Source organism: Temnothorax curvispinosus, unplaced genomic scaffold (assembly GCF_003070985.1).
Source record: "Temnothorax curvispinosus isolate PA1 unplaced genomic scaffold, ASM307098v1 QBEX01015766.1, whole genome shotgun sequence".
Lineage (NCBI taxonomy): Eukaryota > Metazoa > Arthropoda > Insecta > Hymenoptera > Formicidae > Temnothorax > Temnothorax curvispinosus.
This window is the reverse complement of record NW_020225546.1, coordinates 739,617-755,242: the sequence shown is the minus strand read 5'-3', so window position 1 is coordinate 755,242 and position 15,626 is coordinate 739,617. Positions and strand designations below refer to the sequence as shown.

Sequence of the window (15,626 nt, the reverse complement as noted above, 5' to 3'; positions counted from 1 at the left end):
AGCATGATATAGTTTATCATCAGCAAAGAAGTTACCTTTTTTTCGAGAAATTTATAGAATTTCTCATTTTCTTTAATAGCTCTACAGCTCAAGATTGATAGCTTTTTGAAGTTCGGCTTTTATCAAATCCGAAGCTTGCCTTCTGGTTTTATAACAATAATTTTGGTGGCGATCAAATAAAAACCGACGATTTTTGGTCGGATTTGAACTCGGATCTTCGGCTCGTTAGAGCAGCGCACATCTTTCTGCGCTATGATCGCTACCAATATATCGAGTTTACCAGATAACATTTCAGTTAAACTAATTGTTGTTTATTGACGACTTAGGTCGTCGACGTTTGTTTTTCTTATGTTAGTAGAAGATCGACCTTTAACTAACGTTTCATTTATCGTAACAATCATGCATATGCGTGCTAAATGAAATGATAATACGATTAAACGTGTTAGATGACGTGATTTATCATATGAAGGAACATCTAAAAAGAGCTTTAGTCAAATGTGTCATTTTTAAACGTTTATATACGTGTAAAAATAACACACTTGGATTTGCAGCGAACGACGAGTGACATTGCGCGCATCACAGATCATTAATGAACATATATACCGTTTGGCGAATTTATGTCGGTGCATAAATGTGATTAGTCTAGACTGGTATACGATATATCAAGACCTGTTTTCAAATTTGATTATACCTTACAATTAGACGTACTTGTAACCGGAGCACTCCCCTTTCGTGGTACATCAGACGCACGCGTTAATTATGGAAACGTGTTATATACGTTATCGTAACCCACATTCTGCAATTTCTCCACGTGATATTTTCTGAATCCTACATTTTATACAAAATGCATTCACGACTAACCGTACCTACTAACAGTTAACTGAAATTGAGAATTACGCCATTTTTGTTAATTATAATTGGCAATTATTTACGCTTTAGACCGACAATCAGGAATATTACTTTTGACGTTAATTTTATTGTATCGTTATTGAAATGTTTTGTTTTAAACGCATTGAAAGAAATTATATCCTTCCATTTATTTTTGCTTAAGTGTTATATATGTTTATATTTATGACTATAAATATATTGCATACTGCACTATTTTTTCGATGGTGCTTTACATAAAACTTCTATTTAAAACTGCTGAAATAAATGCAACTTTATTTTGCAAAATAATAATATATTTTGCATTTAAATAAATATTTTGAGAAAAACGGTTTATATTCCGCGCGAGTTACATACGATACGATCTCATATATAAAATGACTAACTCTCGTAGTAACTAAAAATATACTACAAAAGTTAAATAGGATTTTTAAAAACGGGTTCTAAAACTCGAAGAAAAAAGGATTCGTATATGCATTATATGATTTTATTCGAGGTTTCAAGCAATTGCTAGAGAAGTACGACTGTGTCTTTCTTTTTTTATTTAAAATAATTTCTCTTATGTGCCGAGTAAAATAAGGTACTGTAATTTTAATGTCACGCGCTTCACAACGGAATACTCAGATAAACAAATGTTTTCCCCAATGATATCGGGAGATATTACATGCAGGGCTCGTACATACTTTATGCATTTTAAGATTAAGTTTACAAAAGTAGGCGTATAGCTACGTGAGTCCCGATCCGTGAAACGAATTCCTGGTTTACACATCGCGAATTCACGGAACGTCGCCGACCGTGAGAATAAGAGAAGTAAATTATGCGGAAATGTTAATTTTCGATATTTATGCCGCTGTGAACGCGCGCGTGCTGCGAATTTATGAAACTGTCTAAATTTGCTCGGACGACGGTCCACTTTGCGTTTTCCGCCTATGCATACATATAGCATGTCATTGATTGTGTAATAAGGATATTTTAACTCGAGGAACAGAGCGCTTTCGAGATCAAAGTGCCAGTCGCTTCTTTATGGAGAGGCACAGATCAGATTTGTTTTTTAATCGCCCCATTTATTTTCATCGTGACCTATTTCTAAGAAATTCTATTCGCGCGGAATGAATTATGTTCGCTTACAGGTCTATTTAGCCAGATAAAAGCAATGAAACCGAAGTGGTTTCGGTGAATTAAATCCTCTATACAACGCAAAAAATGTTCCATTCTTCTCAATTACTGCTCTTTTATTACCGCGGCTAAAAGCTGAGACGCTCAGCTCAACAATGGCCCGTATTAATGGAGATTTAATGTGTGGAAAAGATAAAAATAATTTTTTAGTTTTATCTGATTTTTCTTTATTTTATCTTTTTATTTACTGAAAAAGAAAAAATAAAAAAAAAAAGATCACTGAGACGCTGTTCATAGATCTGATATAAAGTTTTGCTGCACAAATTCAAAACTGTGCTACTTTCTTGCTTTTGTGTATCGCGTCATTGTCACGGCGAACAGTTTTAATATTAAGTATTTTCGTCTGTTTGTGACACATGCGAAATTTGAACTCGTCGGTTTCAACAATTGCGTTGTCATATGGAAATGTGATCTCGTTGAGATTTCGGTGAGTTTCAACTTCTGGCACAAAATTATCGTCCGCGTGTTGATCAAAGTAGCTATCGCGGTAAGCCATCGTGATTTTGCACGTCGGACAATACGTTTCGTCGTGCAGCTTTTATCCTTTGAAAAGACCCGAGCCAGTCTCTCGTCGGTTTAAATGGCATTCTAAAACCTCCGGAGAAACCTCATACGACACGCATGACCGTTCTTTCCATTCGTCTTTACACCGCTCAGTGCATTCGAGCGGATTTCTTCTTCAACCGTGTGTCCGCAAACATTATACACTTCAAGAATTTCCGCAAGACCATCGGTAAACCGTGAATATTATCTCTCCGTTCGCCGCGTATTTCTGCAAGTTATTATAATTCTATTAGACAAAATGAAACTTGCACCTAATAATAATTTTGTAGAATTTATAAATGACGAGTAGAAAATAGGAAAAATTAATATTGCATCAATTAAGAGAGTTAATCGATATCTTTACATCTTATTTTTTGATCGTAACTTTATTTTTTATTATTAAAATAGGGTAAATGCAAAGAGGACGTGAAATATGTTTTTTTTTTAATAACATATGATTATTCCAAAAATAAGTCTCGAGATGATCGGAAAACTTGGAAAGAAACTGGCTCAATGGTGGCTCAGCTTTAATCGTTTACATAATATCTGAAGTTTGCTCTAAATCCCGTCGCACGTGTCTGGAATATCTATATGTTCTAATATTTAAATACCTTGCCTTGCGCCAAGAAGCCATTTTTCTATTGATTAATAATAAAAATCGCTTTAGCCTGAGGGACATCCTAATTTTTTTGACGTCAGCCCGAAAAATGTTAAACTCCATTTAGGACAGGTTTTAGTCTGAAAGCACGCGAAGATCAATGTTGACGTGACAGTTACGTAAAATATCGAAGTATAGAGAGGCAACTTGCGATGCTATCGTTACTTTTCGTTATTATCGAGCTATTTATCAACTACGAAATGAATCACGTTCTTCCGCCGATGTCTCGCGACGCCTTCCAAGAGATAGGACATTCCTCTGCCGCGTGCCTGCAATGCCATCGCTTCCTCCGGTAAATACACTTGATGGTAATGGCACGCGCCATACGTACTTCTCGTAGGAGACAATTTCGTTGCGTACGAGTCCAGCAATAGAAATATCGTGCCGAATAAGTAAAAATAAAACGCAAACTGCAAAAGATCAATAACATTTTATTGCTATATCGCACTTTATTGCTATATATCATACTTTGACCGGTGAAACAGATAAATCAGATCGTCGATTTGCAGAGGAAGATAGGAAGGCAAAAAGAGATAACAGACACGCATCGCGCGAATACGATATATCATAAAAATATAACGGAAATATTGAACTCCATAAGAATCATCAAACCACGTGAAAAATAACGTTTTGATACAGATATCGCTTCCGAAACGACCTCCCGAACGACGCTTCCGAATAATTTTTAATTGTCTGCGTGTCTATTTTATCAGATGTAACCTTTTTTAACATTTAATATCAATTTCATATTTTACGGCCGATTTAACGGGAGACTGGATCGGTACAAAATATTACTGTACAAAGGAAGGTTCGATATATGTTTTATCCTATATATTTCTTTCGTAACATTAAATTAAATCATAAAAGAATATCCAGACTTATCTAACTATATACGTATATAATTGTTGAAACTTTATCTGAAATTAATATATTGTAAAAGACACGATTTTTATTTAATGTTAATAATTGTCTACATGTATCGCACAATTTGATAAAGTAAATTGTTAAATAAATGTTGTGCAATTTAATGTACATAATGGATATCATCTTTCCACGAAAAGTAAAACGTCATACAAAAATATTCAAACTCTTGAAGAAACGATTTACAAAGATTTGTCTCAGAAAATCTGTTTAATGCGCGATTACGTCTTTTATTTATATGCAAATCATGCATCTGCAGTGAGTCATTTTCCTTACATATTCGTAAACTTTAACGATCGATAAAATGCAATGCGTGTTTTAATCTGCGAGTAGACGGAGCGCCGTATGTATATATTGCAAAATGTGCCATGCAAAATGTATATTTGCACGAAACATTTATACGGCCACTAATGGCTAATGAGCATTCGGTATTGATCTTTAGGCAAGTGCAATATGGAACCTCAATTTCGAGAGCTTACAAGTCCGTAATCTTATTAGTAATTAGTGCAAAGACGTATCGTCGATCTACTTTATTTAGATTGGCGTACCATTAATTACCAGCGATAACTTGTCGCGATTGGATCCATAATCTCCTTAACGGTTGTAACACGTGGCGTAATACACGTTCACGCATGATCGCACGGTTCACGGCGGATGAATGCGGGCAAAAACGGGAATCGTTAAGCACACTAGAACATAATGCGAGCGATTATAGGTACTTCTTTGCCAAGCGTTTCTCTCGTTCATTCTTTTACTTCCATCATAATTAATGCTTACCGTGATAACGATAACGAATGTGTCGGATTAACGTTTCTTCATTTTTGTCCTTATTCATGCCGTACATAGAGAAGAGATTCGCACGAAATGAGATAGCGAGACTAAAGAACATTTCGCGCCTGTAAGCAGAAAGCCTGGATCGATCAAACAGGTCATTTTTCAATAGGTCGTTATTTCGCTGCAAATCATCGAGGCTTTACCCATCGTAAAGATCTTGGTCCCGTTAATTGAGCGATCACTGTCGGCAGCACGCATTTTATGATCGTTGCAAAGGGTTGCGCTATAACGACGACGATCAATTCTTTCAGGCATACGGGAAACTTTACGAGAGTAAAATTTATCATTTCACGCCGCGCCGCGGCCGGTCGAATTTACTCGCGCAGCATTTCCGCACGAGCGATAATCAATAGTTCAGAATACATCTGTCACGAATGTTGCTAACGGAGGTTACATTTTGTACGAGAGGAATTTATCGTGCTGCCTAAACACTGTAACAATCTGAAATCTGTCACGTAAACAACAAAACAAAAAACGAACTTCTGTTGGAATTATATCTGTTTTTTTTTTAAAGTCACGCTACATTTTCTACGCATTTGAAATGAATGAAATTGCTAAGAAAAAGAGAGGATGAAAAGAATACGTGTGTATTTTATAACAGACAGACCTAGACTTATTGTCTTCCAATTTTATTTAAATTTGGACAATTTTGTTTTAATATGTGCAATTGTATGTTTATTATTTGAATTCGAATCGAGCTATTTTCACGATTACATGTATGCATTTCTAAATAATTGTATTTTGTTCAGCTAATCTCATTGGATTAGCAATTATGCATAATTGCATTTGTGATTATGTGCATTAATTTATGATAAATCAGCTTGGAGAGAACATATCATTTTATTATACAATAATTAGTTATTTCACGAAGATGTCAGAATTTATCGCTTTGTGTAATGGTAACGATTTCCAAGATATTAATGCTACGGATAATCCAAATTATTTTATTTTTCAAACATCCGGATATTTGAAGAGAAAAATAATGAAGGAATAATCCAAATATTTGAAATTTGATAATTCGGATCTCGATATAATTCGGATAGTCCGGATATTGAACGAAACAGAAATCAATCTAACATACAGTAATTATTGTTAAAATCCCGAAAAGTAAATATATAAGTGTTTTTTTTTTAAATTAATTATTTTCTACTTCTGCATTTAGAACAATTTTATAGTTTTCCTGAATATTCGGATTTTATTCGAATATTCAAATAATGGATTACACGAATATGTTATGACGTCATTATTCAGATATTCGGGTAGTCCCAACACTACAAGACACTCTTAGTCACAGCATTTTTCGGATTTGTTAAATTTATAAAACGACACTTTCCCCTTCTGGATAATTAACTAGACCGGAAAAATATGAAGAGGTAAGGAAAGCGTGACGCAAAGTAATGCGGCCATTTCTAAGAGAGATAAGATGTTACGGCGCGTCAGAAAATACCCTCTTATTTTACTTGCGGCAATCCGCGACCCGTATCTTCTTCTGCATTCGTGAAATTTGCACAAGTGAGATTTTTGCGTATCACCTCGGGGTATTATATACAAGTATTCGCAGCAGAATTGTAGGCGGCACACATTACTGTTGCCATAATTGCGCAGTTACTGCTTACGATTTAAGAGTAAGGGCCAAAGCACATGTGACAATCGTAGTCGTGGACGTAAGTAACGCACAAGTTTTGACGTATCTTGATCTGTCAGGTCGGGGACTACGACCGTCGTATATCGCTACGTCATGTTATGTGCTTTGGTTTTAAGGCTGATGGCAGAGAACGAAATATAGGCTCTTACGTCTATCGTAGTCATAGACGTAAAGCAAGGCAGAGAAAACCGTATATACGTAACTAATACGTTCGTATCGTCACGTATCGACACGATAGCTTTTCATGACTTTACGTTTAGTCCGGGTCTAATAGGTGTTTTAAGCCCTAAGCCTTAAGAAATTGACCAATCACAGTCAATTATTCTCCTCAAATTCGAATGTGATTGATCAATTTCTTAAGGCTTAGTTAACTTTCAGCTAGCAATTCGGAATAAATCTTCATCGATCGTTTACGAAACGGTAGCATGTTCCCCGGTCCTAATATATGATTACGGCGCGTCTGAAACTTTGCTAATTCGACGTTTTCTTTGTGAGAATCCATTCGTAAGGGGCTTGTTTGTATTTGAATGTCAGATTTAATGGGTGCAAATGTCACCGCGAAGGAAATGTCACGATAATGTCGTCTCCTCGGCATAGTACAAATCTTACGATTGGTATCAAAAATATATTGTTTTATAACGGCGATAGTGATCGATAACAATTGTATGTATAATTTCACATTTTTGTTATCGTAGTTTTATGCATTGTTTAACAGCTCAAAAGAACTAAATTTTGTAGCCTTGCGTTCAAGAAATTTGTTTGGAATAAGCAACGTAGATTTTTCGCGAAATTTTTCTTTCGGCATAGCACTTTTGGAAACGAGTTTAAAGCTAATTTCTATAAGAATTTTCTCAATTTTTATTGAAATAAAAGTATTATGATATATTTAATAGTACATACGATAATGTGAGATCACAATGCGTCCGTATTTGTCGAAGAGGTTTTTTCGAGCTCTGACACACTTTCCTCTAAACTTTTGTAATTTAATTTGAGTGTTTGTCGGTACTTTTATGCTTTATAACTTAAGTATTTATTGTAATCGGGAACGAAAACAACCGTATAAATTATTTTTGCTCGTATGTTGCTCTTATGTAAGAAATTTGTTGATACACAAGTATTTACCTTCAGCTTCTCTTCATGAAATTTGAGACAACTTTTACGCCTTTTTCCAGCAGTTATGGAAACACTGGCAAAAGTGGCACTAAAAGGATTTTATTTTTTCAAAACTTAAAGTTTTATTTCCAGGAATGTTTAAAATTAAAAATTTATAGGTGGAGAGATTCTACATCCCACTAAATTCTCGATAAAGAAAAATCGATTTGCAATTAGTATTAACTGAAATATGTACGAGATGCCACGTGTACACTTCATTTATAATTAAGACGTTAGCAATTTGTTACCGGAAAGCGGAACCAAACACGGAAGCTCCCTACGGTCTATGCAGTCGTGATTAATGGTCATGTAAAATATAGCCAACGGTTGTAATAAATCCATTTAGTGCAGCTTTCGCCGAATGCAGGAAACCGATTGATCCAAGCCTCTTCGATTCAAGACGGAAATTAATCTATCCATAGAAGCTTAGTGCGGCAACAGAAATAAACGATATATTTCATAACAATAGAGTAAATTATTATCTTATACGTACAATGTGACGTTAACATATTGTTCGCACGATCGGATTTTTTCTTTATCAAGGAAAGAATCTAGATTTTCCGGATAATTTTCATTCTAGGAGACTCTTGGTTTTAATCCTAAGGGAAGGACCTCTGATATATTTCGACCGACTCTACAGATCTGTTCTTTGTGATGAATTTTTTATACCGTTCATCTTTCCTCCTTTTCACTCCACATTAGAGAGAAAAAGAGGAAAGATAAACACTGTAAGAAGTTTAGCTAAAACAAAAAACAGACCTTATATATAGCCGAATTAGAACTAGAATTTATTATCATTTGTTTAATATAGGTACGTACAATGAATTTACTTGAAATTCAATGAAAATCCAAGTGTGACGGGGATATCAAGTGATCCTAGAAATCTAATTTAGCAGAAGGTCTCCTAGCATTAAGAATTTCTGATTATCTTTGAGACGCGAGACGCCTTTTGAGCGTGAGGAAAATGAATGTACACAGATTATACCGGTTTCTCATATCTTAAGTTGCTTTATATATATAGCAAAAAGTCATCATTCACGACTTGTCTACGCGACTTTAAAGCTACGGATGTGTAAATAATTGCACGGCGCTGAATATTCTCCAAGTTCTTATTGACGTCGAGAGGCGAAAAAGCAAAGGAGGGTGGTACGTTATGCATATAATACGCATCTCATTTCAATTGAAATAAATGCATGAGCTACGTCACTTGAATATAATGCAAAGAAATTATTGCTTGAATACGTCTATCTGTTATGCAAAACTTGGGAAATTAAATAAAGCGAGGTATTGTAAATTAGAGAAGATATTAAAGAAATTGATATAAAGGAATATTATTTTCTTTGTGTAGAAGGATATTAATTGCTACAAGTAACGTTTTATTTGTGCAAAAAAGAAAATACGCGTTACATGTCGAGAATTGATCGGGAACAAGCTGATAATATTACTGCTGAAATGAGTTGGATTGACAATGGAGCTTTTTATTAAAAACTCAATTGAATCATTATTACTGCAAATTTATCTTTATTAAAGTATAGCTCGCTGGTGTAAAGCATATCACGATTAGTATGGAAATAATCGCGCGTATCAGCATTTTGACGAAAATTATTATTTTCATGGCGGGGCCTAACACATTTGTCGTTCTAAAATTGCATAAATTCACGAACGCGTAAAATAAACATCAGGCATAATATGTGTAAAGCTTTATTCTCGAATAAATAGTATAAAATAAATTTTGACGCATTATAATCGGTAAAAAAAATAATTCGGGCTATCTACCTATTTACAATATAGTAAAGCCTCTCGCGCTTATAATCGATACCTCAAACTGTCTACAGTTTTATTTACAACATGCGCATTATATTTGTTTATCTAAATAAAAGCGAATGAAAATAGATCACAGACTGCTTTTAGCTATGGAAACAGTATCTTCTGATCTTTTCGTGGACGTTGTGCTTTCGTTGCTAGGCTGCTGGTAAGCGAGAAGATGCCCTCGTTCAAAGAGAAACGTCGAAGATGAATCTTCCTTTTGTGACGAGTAAGCATTTTGAGAAAAATTGCTTGCATTCCCATTATTTCTGTTGATATCCTTTATACTTTCCTGTCGACTCGGCGTAAAACAAAACATCTCTTTGGCTTGAGCAATCGTATACCTAAAGAAAAAACGTAAAATTGTTGTAATATATAGGATCTGTTTTCTATAGCTGAATTGGCTGCACTAGTTCAGAGTCTTTTTTACTTACATCGGAAAAAAAGAGATAAACTTTGAACTAGTGCAGCCAGTTTAGCAATAGAAAACAGACCTGGTGTCTGATTTAAAAAAAATATCGGTGTTTAACAAATACGTTCTACTGTAAAATATAGGATAATGATGTAATATTAAAATTATATTTATCTTATACATATCGAGTCAATATTTTTAAAAATTTGACTTACATCACTATGGCTTTTACTCATCCATATATTGATGTGGTTATTATATATATGTATATATTACATCTATGATTTTTTTAAATCTCTGGCATGAAAAATTTCGAACTTTCATACCTGACAGAGCATACAACACTTCGTTCGTTCGAGGAGTCGCATCTACGCGGATGAGATTCCTTTGCCATTAAAGATTTGCTCGTCGGCCTCCTCGTTCTGCAGCATATCGTTTGTATGAATGCTTGGCGGTATTTGATGCTCATCAAATTGTAGAGTATCGGATTGACGGTAGTGCTGAAGTAATACAGACAGCCACTCACAATGTAGAGGCATTGGTTTAAGTCCGGATAATAATCGGATTCCTGTGCGTAGATGTAAAGCAGACGCTGGGCGTGAAACGGCGCCCAGCAAAGGAAGAACATGATAACGACCGCGCCTGAAATTAATCACGTAGAGAATTTGAAAACTTAAGGAGTAAAAAAGCAAAAATGGACTATGAAAGCCAAATTTAATTACTGAAATTTTTATATTAATTTACCAAAATTTTTAATACCAAAAATGTTGGAAATAAAAAGAGAGAAAGGTACGCGAGAATTGCTGCCAATAAAAATTACAGTGCGATCATAAAATTCTACTTAGCCATTTGCCAACTTTTTAACTGGGCGCAGTTCTGCAATGCGGAATCAACGCTAAAAGTTTTTTTCCGTTAGAGAAAAAATTTCGCAAAACAGTAGAAATAAAATTCTGCGCTAACGTTATCTCAAATATAATGATCGAACTATAATTCTTCCCAAATACAATTCCATATATTACTTATATGCGATTTTAGAAACTCCTGTTCATGTAAAGTATTACGAAAAAATAGGAGCGTTTTAATTTAGCGCTTCTAATGGCGCATAGTTCCTTATTACATAACTGCATAAAAAATTATCGCTACAATTAAATTATTAGAGGGAGAATAAAGATTATGATGATTATCGTACTTAGCATTCTGATGACGGATTTTCTGGTTTGAACTTGTCGATGATCGCCGTGAACGTAGGAACCTTGTATCGGGCCAAGCGTTTCTTTGGTACTGCTTTTGATCTTCAGTCCCATCCTTGTGTATACCACAAAGATCACGAGCATCGGTATCAGAAAGAATACGATGCAACTGAGTTCGTAAAGGGGATATTTTGGCATGTCGGGCAGAAGCATCGCGCAAATCGCCGAATCAGCCGAATAATTTCCCGATCCTGAAAAGAGTAACTTAACGTTTGAACGTAGGTCAGACCAATTATGTAACTATTTTAAGTAAATTTGTGTATTGAAACTGTATAGTTTCAGATTAGGAATATATTAAAAATTAACAGAGAGTAATCCTTTTCTTTGCCAGTAATAATAATTAACAAAGTGAAAGTTTAGTTCGACCCAACTGGTAATTAATTAAATATAGCAATGCTCACATACACAACGTTTCGACGATAGTTTTTGGTCCTTATCAAGCCTAATCTAAGTCATAAATTTAAAATGTGGCGATTCTACGAAACATCTTAATAGTTCTAGACAAAACTCCATAACTATTAAGATGTTTCGTGGAATAGCCACATTTTAAATTTATGACTTAGATTAGACTTGATAAGAACCAAAAACTATCGTCGAAACGTTGTGTATATATGTGAGCATTGCTATTTAATAAATTGCCAGTTGGGTCGAACTAAACTGTCACTTTTATTCAAAATTAAATTTTGAATATTTTGGACTAGTTGCATACAAGAAAAAATTCTGACAAGATCTTAACAGAAATTAAGACTTGAGATTGCAAAATAGCATTAAAAGACTATAAGATTTGAATAAATTAATTATCGGATATTTACGATAATCGCAAAGAAATTAATGTGTCTGCTTAACCTGGCGGATATTCGACGAAATTGACCTTGGGATAAATCGCGAACGGTATGGCCGAGACCATTCCAATTGACCAAGCTGCAACGATAAACTGTATCGGTCTTCTGAGACCGCTGATCGAATAGACGCGCAACGGATGACAGATGGCCAAATACCTTTCCATGGAGAAAGCCACGATTGTGAGAACCGACACGTAGGATGACCTGTGAAAAGTGATGCTCGGATTTAATGGAGCATGCAGATATATCTTCGCGCGATAATAAAGGACCAGACGAGATGGAAGATGGAATTTCTTACATTTCTGACACATACGCCCGGATTTTGCAAAGCCCCGTGCCCAGGGCCCACGGATATTGCTGCCAGAACACGCTCAGCTCATTGGGAAGACCTAAAATAATTAATTAGCGTTTAATAGATCATTAGAAAATTATTCCAACAATGTTATATGCATGCTTCGTTAAATCTTCGATAAATTGACTCGAAAATGCCTAAGATTCCGTAGAGGAAAATACAAGTAGTCTGGAACATCCTGTATGCTCCAAAAATACTCATTGGATCTTTTTAGAAGTAATTAAACTTATACAAAAACACATGTTTAATTAAATATATTTCCCGTAATAAAAAATTATACAGAAATTATATGCATGCCGTGTCACTTTTAAGTTTTGCTTTTCTTTCTCGCCAAAGGGACACGATACTCGATTTTTTGCTTTAATCTCTCCGCGTTTTCATTTACTTTAATGCACGTCGGCATCAAAGTTTCGTACGACTCTGGAGTAAAACGCTTGCGTAATTCTTCTCTCCTCTTCTCCGCGCGGGCGTAAATTAATTTTCCGAAAAGCAGATTTACGACTGACTTAAGCCTGGCTGGTAATTAGTGCGAAGGCATCATACCGTATCACATTATGACAATATTAACGAGGTTGCGCGCACTCCGTGAGCAAATTAAAATAACTTTCACGCATTATCCTCCGCTATGAAAACGAGCTGAACATTCGTCGCGTATTGTTGTGACTTGAATAAATTCAATGAACGCCATTCGTATATTTGTGTTTTAATTAATGATGGTGTCTTTCAACAAAAATCTTTATTCCGCCATCTGATCGTTAATGGAAAGTCATCAGTCTTTTTCTATTGCTTTTGTACCAACTTTCCACGTTTCTTCTCGTTCTCTCCCTTTTATGTGTTTTTCTCTTTCTGTCTCTCTTTACTTTGATTTTAACTATTTTACAATGTAAATTTTAATTCTATTTAAATTCTAATGAATATTTTAACTCTCATGAATAAATATAATTTACGTATACATGTATGAGGTAATGGAAATCAGAGTATAGAGACTGAAAAGTGAAAGAGATTAAAAGGAAGCAGTGGCCAATTCTGTTCCCATAAATTAATGTCTCATACTATAATAACACTTATCAATTTGCATTAATTCTCTTAAGCGATTTTTTTGCTAGCGCACGATACAAAGATCGTTCTTCTAACGATAATCTGGCAAGAACGAAATTCTAAACGAAAGCATCAAGAGAATAATATAACATCTTATAGAGTCCATTAGAAATTAATTGGGAAATAAAGCACGGTGTAATTTTTATTAATAAAACATTAAAACTGCACTTTTTTCGGTATTTCTCGTCGCGATGTAAGCCGGATTTTGTACTTTCCAATCATTTCCCAAAGCATGAAAGCTGTCCATATAGTCATCCGATATGTAGTCGTCCTGCACGTTCGTCTTTTTGTAAAGCTTCAAAATGGGCACCGAAACCCTCGTAAGTTTCTACTACCCGGTTCCTACTATCGGAAGTTGATGTGAACTTATCGTGAATGGTATAGCTTCCTCGAGTAGAAACCCTTCGGTCGTTCCTATTGTGTCTATAACGTTTTCTAAAAGCAACGCCCATGCATGTTATACAATAACATTCGTCACCTAACGAAGCGCGGAATCTTTTATTGTGATGCAAAACCGCTTTTTACTCGTCAACTCTATGAACACGTGGTCGTGATTATTTCAGTCTCTTTCTCTTTCACTCTCTCATGCCAGAACCGACAACCGATTTATAATTAAATTCTTCTCGTGAGTGGCGCATCCCTCTCGGTATTCCCGACCGTTTGAATAGTTTGCACGTCTGCTGCTGACTTTTTACGATATTTTTCTTTACAAACAATTCCTATATTTCAATTTTAGCGAACACGCCAGTTTTAATTTATTCGTGAGATCGAAATCAATATTTATCTGTACCTGTCTGTTTTTAATACTAGAAATTTTGGATTTTTACTAAATCCTTATTTAGCACACCGAATGCCGTTCAGGTATTATTCAAGATGTTATTCAAATTAGTCGATATATTATGCGATACAGGCATTGACTTCCCTCGCGGTACGTTACATATATTAAAATAGTGAGCTATTTAAAATAGCGAACAACAATAGCCTGTCTCTCAGAGCTTTTGCGTAGAATTGTTATCATATCCAAGTTTTCAGTCTCGCGGATTCCTCGCAATGACGTAAATACGAACGTCGTTGTTACCATCGAACAAACAAACCACCGTGCAGATAACAATCGCGATTGTACACATTAAAACGGAGATTAATTTCAAGCTTTTATCTACTTGCGTCAATGCTAGGAAGGCAGGAGAGTATCTCGTGGCAAGTTGCTGTGTGTGTGTGTATGTGACTGCGATAATACAGATAACACACAATAATTGATTTTATTTATCCTGATGAAAGATCGCCTGCGTCGTGTTTTGAAACGCTTGCGTCGGCAAGCGTTACTAATGATACTGTTAAAATTAATCAAAGTTATAAATTACTTATTTATCTCTCTAAATCTGAATCAGGGAATAGTCACTGATTCAAATTTAGAGAGTATAGATGTGAAATATATATTGGCGACTGCTTCGGCAGTATCGATGAAAACGATTTTAATTGCATCTTTGAGCACATTCTCAGTTACAATCGTTTCCCCGTAGTATTTCATCAACAGCTTTGACAAAGGGAACACTTATATTTATCTGATATTCAATATTTCATTGCTATTGTAAATGTGATAAAAATGTGCGAATAATACTGAAGCGTTACAGTTTTACAATACTTTTCATCGATCGATATCGTTCGTTAAAATTACGTAAATTGCTACTATTGCTAGGGATTCTCAGTTTTATTTGTCACCACGCTAAAGGGATTGGTTCCATTTTGTCATTCCATCGGCTTTAAATCCGAACCAACTTGTTCCTCTGATGGCATTTGACCTCATTCATAATTAAGGCCTTCTTGCACCTTAACTCTGCGCTAGGAATAGTCCGACGAAAGTTATACATTTTGCAGACAAGTTCTCGACCAAATCGACACCGCGGCATATCTATTATTCCGCATTATCCAAACGAGAACGGTTTAGTCAAACCACCTATCGTTATCAATCGCTTTACCAATTATCAAAATCGCATTATCAGCGAGCGAAGTGCCAGTTAACAAGCTGTTGATTTGCCAGCCAGAGGCGATTCG

General features: G+C 35.3%; 1 protein-coding gene across 1 annotated transcript in view; it reads right to left on the bottom strand.

The window, feature by feature from the left end:
* Positions 1 to 9,184: 9,184 nt before the first annotated feature.
* The window catches only part of LOC112466025 (neuropeptides capa receptor-like), a 9,380-nt gene continuing 2,938 nt past the window's right edge, over positions 9,185 to 15,626 (bottom strand). Inside the window, exons 2-6 of the mRNA XM_025033882.1 lie at positions 12,423 to 12,513; positions 12,129 to 12,328; positions 11,222 to 11,473; positions 10,359 to 10,674; positions 9,185 to 9,964 (exon numbers count right to left, since the gene is read on the bottom strand). Of these exons, the coding sequence (XP_024889650.1) occupies positions 9,709 to 9,964; positions 10,359 to 10,674; positions 11,222 to 11,473; positions 12,129 to 12,328; positions 12,423 to 12,513 (1,115 nt within the window). The 3' untranslated portion in view covers positions 9,185 to 9,708. The remainder of the gene's footprint in view (positions 9,965 to 10,358; positions 10,675 to 11,221; positions 11,474 to 12,128; positions 12,329 to 12,422; positions 12,514 to 15,626) is intronic.